The 10,082-nt window shown below is 38.7% G+C and overlaps 1 protein-coding gene across 17 annotated transcripts; it reads left to right on the top strand.

Annotated features, from left to right (window-relative positions):
- On the top strand, positions 1–3,215 carry LOC112743598 (probable protein phosphatase 2C 25). 17 transcript variants are annotated; one of them, XR_003172100.3, is made up of 6 exons: positions 1–499; positions 729–894; positions 1,062–1,243; positions 1,381–1,493; positions 1,905–1,974; positions 2,402–3,212. XR_003172100.3 is itself a non-coding variant. In XM_025792878.3 (3 exons), exons 1-3 carry the CDS (start codon positions 137–139, stop codon positions 1,085–1,087), a joined length of 555 nt encoding a protein of 184 aa, XP_025648663.1. In that variant the 5' UTR covers positions 1–136; the 3' UTR covers positions 1,088–3,215. The 17 variants fall into 17 exon arrangements, 2 of the variants coding, with proteins under 2 accessions (XP_025648663.1, XP_072070470.1); XR_003172095.3 differs by having other exon boundaries at positions 1,891–1,974; XR_011871037.1 differs by having other exon boundaries at positions 1,891–1,974; positions 2,089–3,212.
- Positions 3,216–10,082: the final 6,867 nt, after the last annotated feature.

Genomic DNA, 10,082 nt, shown 5'->3' with positions numbered 1-10,082 from the left:
ATTCTCCTAACCCTAATTCACGCTGCAGCAGTGCCTCCCTCTCTCCCTCGTTTTCTTCATTCGAGCACTCCTCCTCCATCCTTCTCACACAGACACGCAGGATGGTAGTAGCAATGGTGGGTTCATCATCGCTCTCATGGCGCCTTCGCGAGTCGCAGCTACGGTGTCATCTTGCTCTTCTCCCGCTTCTTCTTCTTCGCTGTTGCATCTTCGTCTTCCCAAGCCGCCTATTCCAGCTTCGCTTTCCGGTGTTGTTGTTGTTTTAGCTTCTGCTACGTCACCAAATGGCACCGTTTTGGAAAGGAGGAGGCCTGCTAGGCTTGATATACCTGTTAGCTCCTTGGCCTTTGGCATTCCGCCCATACCCTCTGCTACGGCGCCGCGTGATGTTGTGGAGGAAGAGCGTGATGCCTTCTCTATTTATTGCAAGAGAAGGAGGAGGGAGCACATGGAAGATCTCTACTCTGCTGCTGATAACCTATGCGGACAACAAAAACTGGTAACAAAATTTTACTTTTTCTTTTTAATTTGTTTTTGGAATGTTTAATTTGTTTGAACATAGATGAATTATTCGAATTTTGTGGATGGGTTTGGTCAATGATTTAGGGTTTTTATTTGTTAATGGGATTCATGAATTATAGGGAAGGACCATAATGAATGTAACCCTAGGTGGAATGGATTTGGAGAAAATCTAATTAGCAAAATTTGTTTGGATATGATGAATGCAGGCATTTTTTGGAATTTTCGATGGGCACGGTGGTGCAAAGGCTGCCAAATTTGTGGCAAATAAGTTAGAAAAGAATGTGTTAGATGAAGTGATTCTTAGCGAAGAAGATAGCATTGAAGAGGTTGTGAAGCACGGTTATGTCAAGACTGATTCTGCTTTCTTGAAAAGTGATCTGATTATTTGTTTTTGAATTTGATTTTTTGTTTTGATTTTCGTGGTTTTTCATTTTTTTCTGATTTTTCTATTCTAAACTGTTTTTTATTCTATTATGATATTTGGATTTAGGTTTTTTCTCTCTCTAAACTTCTGGATATTTGGTTTTGTTCTGCTGCAGCTGTGGTAGTGCTCCGTTGCTGCTAGGTGGTGCTGAACTGCTAGTGCTTTGCCTGTCCTGTGGTGGCGCACTGGCATTGCTCCTCCTATTCTTCCCCTGCTCCTTTCTTCTCAGCGCTGCTCATCTTCTTCTCAAACCTTCTATAATTTATTGATATCTTCAAGGCATGCTTTTGTGATAATGTATTGACTTGTATATTTAACCTCTCAAACCATAAGTTTCAATAATTTCAAAATAGAAGAAAATCTTAGCTATATATGTAAACTGAAATAAAATAATAAGGACCAGGTGAACTAAAAAATTACATGTATATATTCAGGTATGATTTGAGTTGGACTATTGTAATATCTATCAGGATCGGCCACAAGCACGATTAGTTTTCAAAATATCTGTCCAAATATGGCCAGAAGAGAACTCAGAAAATTGAAGATGGTAAGTTTCTCTAACTATGTTCTTATGTTGCACATGAAACATGTGATAGATGCAAAATAAAGCTTGTAGTGAACAACAGAAGGGAATATCAAATTCCTATGGGCGTCATCTGAATGTCAAGCATCATTTTTGTACTCCCTGATCTTTTAGTTCCTCTTATTGGTAGATTTTTGAATGGCTAAAAATGAAATAGTTAAGCTTCTTATCTTTTTTTCCCCTACTCTAGGAGTTTGTTTTAAACATGTCATAAATGTAGAATCATGTAATATTTGCTAAGGTGAAACTTTCAGCACTTTTGACATGACTACTTTGAGCATTGACTTCTCAACTATTATGTAGAACTCTATTCTGTTTGAAACAAACAATTTATTATTTTCCTTCTTGTTCTGATTGCTAGGATTGTTGTATTAGGTGATCAGTAAGATGCTGGAATCAGTTCAATTTTGTGTTGGCACTTCGTCTCTAGTAGTACCAGGGCCAGGTGCACTGATTTTAGACATCTCAGTTAGTAGTTGAGCTAATTTTTGTATGTGAAGTGTCTAACATCTTACTTAAATCAATGGAATATGTTTTTGTTATATTTTCTCTAATACAGTTGGATATAGAAGTCAGGGTGAACTACAGGTCAATAATGCTCAGCCTAACATACTTCAGATGCAGCCCTTACCATATAACATTAGAAAAGGAGAACTTCTGTTATTTAAAATCATGAATTCCTTCTTGTTCTCTGTCTTTTCCTTTAAAGATGTATTGTTTCATCTTTATTACATTATTCTAAAAAGAAAGCACGTTCTTTTTTATGGGTTGAGTTTTCGCAATGGAGTTTTGATTCTTTTGTGTTCCTATATCTTAAAGTACTTGTTTCTTTCTAACTCCTTAATTGTTTTGTGGCCATTGTTATTGAACAGATTGCAATCTGAACTGATGGCGCTAATGGTAAGAAGCTTATATGCCCACTACATATATATGATCTTTCTCTTGTTTTGTGTTCATGGGAATTTTAGATGAGCAGAGATTCAGGTATATCTGCGTTTCCTGAGAAGGACAACATATTCTGCTGGAAAGGAAAAATAACAGGAAGTAAAGACCTGTGTTTGAAGGAACTGAGTACAAGTTGTCACTTTCGTTTCCCAATGATTACTCTTTTTAAGGCTCCAAAGGTCAAATTTGAAAGCACCTGCTTCCATCCAAATGTAGATGTTCATGGTAATATATGCTTGGACATTCTTCAGGTAGTAATTATGTGAAGATTCATGTCCTTTCTTATTTGATCAACACAAAATACAAAACTTGGGTATGACAGAACAATTCTGTGTCCTCAGCCAACATCTATGTCTTAACTAGTTTAGATTGTGTGCAGAAGATGTGTGTACAAACACAATATTGAATATATTTCTTGTTGGAACAACATTAACATTTACTTTCTTGTGAAGGGAATTTTTTGAAGCGGGAAGATTGTTCTTATATTCTTGACTGGATAGAGGAGACCCAAAGGTGAAGTAAATGACAGAACAATTCTTTGACAAAGAATTGGATAGTTGTTAGTGAAGTAAATGGAGCTTCTCTTTCGGGATTCATCATCAATTAGCCACAAATTGGATAGTTTTAGTGATCTCATAAGTTCTAATGATAAATTTATTTTGTCCTAATTCAATTATTAGTTGTTATAGAATTTAATTTTTTAATTATAATTATAGCATGTAAATAATTCATGTAAATTAATAAAAAAATCAATTCTTTTATACTTTCTAATTTTCTCCTTTTTTTTAATTTGACAAAGGAATAAGCCACGCTTTAAAAGTGTGGCAAAAGGTTTTAGTTGGTGAGCCAAAAGCGTGGCTGTATGTGCTCTATCGGCACGCTTTTTAAGTGTAGCCAAAACCAACCTAATCGGTACACTTCAAAAGCATGGCGATATGTACACTTTTTGGTACGCTTCTCAAGCGTAGCTATAGGTTAATACCTATGGCCACGCTTTTTAAGCGTGACAAGAGATGAAAGCGTGCCAAAAAAAGCATACCAATAGGTCCAAAAAAGCGTGATGATAGAGCAACCGATACGCTGGCAGATGTGACCCTTTCAAAAGCATGCCGATAGCTCAAAAAGCGTGGCAGAAATCTTATTTTCTTGTAGTGGTTGTTCTAGCTCTTTTTCTATGTTCTATGAAAAGAATACTCCAAGCAAGTTGAAAAATAATTTTTTTTCAATTCAATCAATGGCACACCCTAAGAAAGGTTTCATGAAAATTTCTTGTTGTTTTACCAAACTTATTTACTCTATCATGCAACATGGAAATATTCACTACCATAAAACCATAAGCACTAAAGAAATATGTACAAACAAACCAAGTAAAGTGCAATAAAAACAAAATTGAAAAAATGAAGGAAAAGAACTAAAAGGTATTGCAAAGTGTCCAAGAAGAAAATTTTACACCCTCAAAGTTGTCGAACCTCCCCCACACTTAATTAATGCACGGTTGATAGTAGATTTATCGTCAATCTAGAATTTCTCTTATAGAAATAAAAAATTCGTTGTAAGCATAGTTCCAAACCAACTAATAATCCTCGATCAAATTTAAATATTGGTTGTCACAAGTACAAACCCCAATGAAAATTAACCGAAGTATTTAGACTCCGGGTCGTCTCACAAGGAATTGCAATGAAGTGGTCAATTATTGGCTATGAAAATGCTAGGGGTTTGGTTTATAAAGGGGCAAGAGATTAAATGACAAGAAAAGTAAATCAAGCAAGTAAAGAAAGCAAGTAATAAAGAGAGACATTCATGGCAAGAGTTGAGAATATAGGCTTTCTATCCTAGTCACTAATAACAATAATTAACAAGAATTTATCCTATTTCGTCATCTCCAATGTTGGAAGAAGATGTAAGTTATCTTCCATGAGAGAAAGTCAAACAAGACTAGTCAATCTCAATCCCAAAGATCTTAATCAACTCACTAATTAAATTAGCAAGAAGTTTGAGTCAATGGAAATAATATTAACTAACAATTCTAGATCTCCAATCTAAATTGGATATTAATGACTGAAGATTGCCCAATGCCTCTTTCCAAGCCAAGAATGCTCAAAAAGCTACTCTAACATCCAACCAAGCATTTTGTCAAACAGTTGGAAGGCATAAAAGGAAAGCATAATAAATGTGCAAGAATAATAAGATCTACCAACTACCAATTGCAAGGAAAGTAAAATCCACAACTCAATTCACAATAAAAGAACATCAAACATTAAATTGCATTAAAAGAGATCCAAATCCAACATGAGTTCATTAACATAAAAGAGGCATGAAGGGGAAATTAACATGAAAACTAAGAGAATCAAACTACTAGAGCATGAAAATGTAGAGGAAACAAGATGAGAACAATAGATTGAACCTAGATCTAAGATGGAAATAAGCCTAAGAACCCTAATTCTAGAGAGAAGAGATAGCTTCTCTCTCTAGAAACTAAACTACATGATGCTAAGCTACAACTAAGTGCTCCCCCTTTGCTCAAGCTTGAATTCTACATGAAATACCCTAAAAAACTAGCAAGATTTGGGCCTGGGTAGCTCAGAAATCGCCCCCAGCAATTTCACTTTAAGTGGGTCACGTGCCGAGCGTCACGCATACGCGTGACTGACGCGTGCGCGTCGCTGGCCAAAACCTCTACTCACGCGTACGCGTGGGTGACATAGATTACAATCATAGAAAGAGAATAATGCACACAAGAATGAAAATAAGTGGTTATAAGATGTAACCACACAATTAGGCTCAAATCTCACATGCTTATGTTCTTAGCTCAAAATATGATCCACAATGTGTAATTCAAGCAAGTTCTATAAAAAAAAATTTTCAATCAATTGGGGTGCCCTATAGATAAAATCCTTGAAAAAGATTTCATTATTTTGACTAAGCTTATTGTGTATATGTATGAAAAACAAGAAAATGCAACTAAAAATCCTAGAAGACCTAAAAATGAAATGCAAAAGTGTTGGGATTAGAAATTTGTCACCTAAGAACGCCGACTGGTCGGACGACCTTCCCACACTTAAAATTTTGCACCGTCCTCGGTGCACTCAAAGATGAGTAAGGGGGCAGGACGACTTTCCGGGTTGCTACCTTCAGCTGGTTGGTCAACTGGTGCTACGTGTTCTTCCTCCCGCTTCCGTGTTTGCTTGTGGTGCATCATTCATGAAAAACAAAAATATAACACGGTAAGATGAGAAAATACAAAAGCAACGAAGCGTACATTGTTAGAATGAGGTAATTCACTAGAGTGAAGTGAGTGACCCAATGTGTGACCTGAATAAAAGTGAGTGTGCATTCTAAGTTGCGCGCGGTTTAGAACACACACACCAACATAGAGAGCTATGCCACAATTATACAAAAGAAGAACACGCACTTCACTCATTCTAGTGTGCTTGAGATGCTCTAAACTTGTGGGTCAAAACAACCAAACAAGCAATAAAGAAGCATGAAAGCATTCAAGCCAAAAACATATGGATGTATATAATCAAGAAGCACAATGCATTAAGATAAATGCACATTATCCACTGAGAAATTGCCTAATCGAAGAGAAAAGTTCAAATCACATGGTGGGCCAAATCATGCAATTCAAAAAGGTTTAAAAACTTGAAGGCAATGTCATATGTACTTGGCGTTCACAAAATTAAGCATGAAGAGCTCAAAACCAAGTAACTATTATAACCTCAACAATAGAATCTAACAATTGAAATTAGCAAAAATTGATGTTAAACTAACATCCTATCAGTGATCAACAGCAATAAATAGTAAACAAGATTAGTAATCCAACACTTATAATGGAAAACAAAAGTTAAACAAAAATTAAACTAACTAACTAACTAAAAGAAATGGTGTTATATGGTGTTTAGTAGTGTTGGATGATGTTTGAAGGGTGGAAAGAAAAGGGAAGAAGAAAGAAGAAGGAAAGAAATGGAAAGAAGAGAAGAAAAGAAAATGGGGGATGCAGGGTAATCACGCGTACGCGTATATCACGCGTGCGCATGAGCTGAGGTGAAATGGATGCAACGCATACAGGTGAGTCACGCGTGTGCATCGATGGGTTATTTAGAGAGCGACGCGTACGCGTGAGGTGCGCGTACGCGTGGGTAGCTTTGCGCGAAAGGCACAAAACGTGCACAGTGCAGGCGCAACTCTCGAGAAAATGGCTTGGAGGTGAAATTTTTGCATCCACGCGTACGCGTGGGTGACGCGTGCGCGTGGATGGTTGAAAATTCTTGTGTCACGCGTACGCATGATGCATGCGTGCGCGTGGGTTGATGCTCTGTTTTTTAAAATTTTTCATGTTTTTGCACCCAACCAAGCATTCCAAAGCTCCAAACAGCTACCAAAACATCATAAAACCTTATTTAACATAGTAGACTATCAATTAAACTCAATAAACCAATCAAAATATGAAATTAAACTAGTTTTACCAATATTTACAAAAGAGAAAATGAAAAGAGTTTACCATGGTGGGGCGTCTCCCACCTAGCACTTTTGGTTATTGTCCTTAAGTTGGACATTTGGTGGGGGTCCTTGCTATGGTGGCTTATGCTTGAATTCATCCTTGAATCCCCACCAGTGTTTGCATTTCCAATAGCCTCTGGGATCCCAAATTAGGCGCACAAGGCCTTCAAGTAAGCTTAAGTAAATGACAAGGCCCTAATAGTTTTGATTGTTGGAATGAATTCCGGGGTCCCAAACCTTGTTCTTGCACCCATCTTCTTGTTGACTACCATAGTTAAATCTGGGTGACAGGGCTTGTGAATTCTCAATTAAGCTTATAAACATTCTCCTAGACCCATGTAATTTGGTTCTACACCAACCATTGCTATTCAACCTTGGGCATGCAACCATCATGAACTTAGAGTGATGTCTCCAACTACTACACAACTCTCTCCTACTCTTAACTCTACAAAGGGCTCTAAGTTGACCATCATTTTCAAGCAAATCGTCTTCAAGTGAGAAAGTAAAGCTTAGGGATAGGAATTTTACCCACTTGAATGTTGTGTTGGATGATGGTGACTTAGGAAGGGGAACCTCCCTACACTTAGACAATGCGAGATCCATTCCTTTGTGCTCTTTCTTTGCAACTCCCACCTCTTTGCAAGCTTCTTTAAGTTCAATTCCTTGCTCATCAACTTCTTCTATACACCACTCATTGCTCAAATCATGTGTCAGAGGTTATGCACGGTCCTCCTTGTCATCAATTTCATAACACAATGAGGTAGGTTCATCAATTCCAAAAGACTCATTGGTTGGTGTGGAATCATCTTCAATGATGGAGCTTGCTTCTTGCTCAACCTCCTCCTCTTGGCGGCTTCCTTCCAATTCAACTTCGTCTACATTGCTTGCCAAGCGTATGGGGGGTGAGGTGTCTTTTTCTTTAGTCTCCATGTCAAGCCCAATAGGGGAGGATTCAATTGTAGAGGGGAAATTATCAATGATTGAATCCATCTCTTGATCAACCCCTCCAAAGTCTTCAATCATGATATGTTTTGGAGGTTGTACACCCTTCTCAACATCAATGTCAAGCATCTTATAAGAGGGCTCTCTAATTCTACATTCCCATGGACTTTCAACATCTCTTAGATCTTCAACCACTCCTACTGGCTCAATTGTCTCAACTTCCTCCCCTTGTGACAATTCTTGCTTCAACTCCTCATCTCCACCTTGAAGCTCCAAACTCACTCCCTCACTAGGCCCCTTGGTTGATCCTCCACATTCGTCAATGGGGGTACTTGGAATGCATGAGCTTAGGTGGGAAGCTATGTGGTTAATGGCTTCATTAATAGTGGCCAACTTGGCTTCTAACTCCTTAAACTCCTTTTTCGTCCCCTCTTGTTGCCTTTGGATATGAGAGTCAAGATCTCTTAGTTCTAGCATGAGGGCTTCATCGGGGGCGGTGGTGGAAGAGAGGGTTCATTATTTGGGAGAGAGGGTTCATAATTGGAAAGTGGTTCATCTTGGTAAGGGTATGGAGATGATGCATATTGAGGTGGTTCTTGGGAGTAATTGTGTTGGAATGGTGGTGGTTCTATGTATGGTTCATATGGCCCAAAAGGTGGTTAGTATGGTGGGTAAGATTAGGGTCATATGGGGTATTTGGTGGTAAGGGCCTTGTGAGTAAGGTGGTTCAAAACCACGTTGAGGGAAGGGGTCATATGTATGTGGTGGTTGTGGTTGACAATCACAATAAGGGTCATCATATACATTAGATTGGTATGCATTAGGATTAGGATTATACCCATAAGAATCCGGAGAGTAGTCATATTGGGGTGACGCTTGAACGTCTCGGATGGAATAAAATGCCTTTTGGTCCTTGCGCATCTCCATGAGCAGAGCAGTCATATCCTCAAGCACTCTTGTCAAACTTGGTTCGGAAGGAAGTTATTGCCAAGAAGGTTGTTCATAAGCTTGGGGCTCTTCCCACCTTTGATCTCCAAATCCTTATGCATGTTATCATTGTAAATTCCATCTCCTACAACATAGTTTGAACCAAACTAATAGCCAAAGGGGTGAGAATTCATGGTGAAAGAGAGAATAAAAACAAAAGCTAACAAGAAATAAAGAAAATAAAGTCCTACAACTAGCAACACTAACAAAGAAGCAAAAAGGGAAACATATTCACAATATATACAATAGCCAATAACATAGCACCATTGCAATTCCCCGGCAACGGCGCTGTTCCGAGGGTTACCTGAAACTGTAGGTCGATCTCGGATGAGATCTTCTGTACCGGTCGGAGCTGACATGTCCGGCTGGTGGGTGGCGACCGGAGCTGTCGTGCCCGACTTGTTGGACTGGCTGCACTGCTGATCCTTTGTCACCGGAGGGTGGTAGTACCTGCAAGGGACTCCGATGCTTAAGTTAGCAAGGGTATTAAGCAGGTTTTTAGTAGAATCAGAGTATGAGTTATACCTGGGTGCTCTAGTGTATTTATAATGGTGTGGAGTGACCCTTTTAGATAAGATAAGTTAGTTATCTTTATCTTATCTTATCTTTGAGTGAGGTCATCTTATCTTCAAGGGAACCACCCTTATCTCTATAGGCTTGGGCTGCCTTTGGATTTGGGCCATGTTCCTCTATTCGGGCCCTTTATTGGGCTTTCCTGGCAATTTGGCCGAGCTCTTTGAGAAGAGGTCGGATAGTTTGGCCTGAAGAGGTCGGTCGCTTTGTCGCTAAACATCCCGGGTCGGATAGTTCGACCCAAGGTATGAACAGTGCCCCTGCTCGAGCTCGATCTTTCTTTTTTGAGGTCGATTCTTAGTTTTAGGACTTCGATCCTTCTTTGGTGAAGCCGAACTCAAGCATCTTGTCGACTTCATCTTTGTAGCGTTCTTCCTTTTTGAATATGGAACGTTTTCTTTTGCTTCTTTTTAAAAACGCGTGCTTTTGCATTTGCACTCTTAGCCTTGGGAATTGCGAGGGTTTTAATTCCCTCATTAATTGGTTTTTAATTGCCCCGTTTCTCTTAGCCTCTCTATTTTGAATTTTACACTCAAAAAACGATTTCTCTTCTCCGTAAATTCCCTTTTCTTTCTCTCTTTCTGTTTCCTGAGGTTTGCGATTTTC

Source organism: Arachis hypogaea, chromosome 14, assembly GCF_003086295.3.
Source record: "Arachis hypogaea cultivar Tifrunner chromosome 14, arahy.Tifrunner.gnm2.J5K5, whole genome shotgun sequence".
Lineage (NCBI taxonomy): Eukaryota > Viridiplantae > Streptophyta > Magnoliopsida > Fabales > Fabaceae > Arachis > Arachis hypogaea.
This window is presented reverse-complemented; position numbering and strand designations above follow the sequence as displayed.

Bases quoted from the DNA above. Each gene is read 5' to 3' on its own strand.
- LOC112743598 (XM_025792878.3), top strand. From the start codon at position 137: ATGGCGCCTTCGCGAGTCGCAGCTACGGTGTCATCTTGCTCTTCTCCC. The intron at 500-728 runs GTAACAAAATTT...TGATGAATGCAG, and splicing joins TATGCGGACAACAAAAACTG to GCATTTTTTGGAATTTTCGA. The intron at 895-1,061 runs GTGATCTGATTA...GTTCTGCTGCAG, and splicing joins TGATTCTGCTTTCTTGAAAA to CTGTGGTAGTGCTCCGTTGC.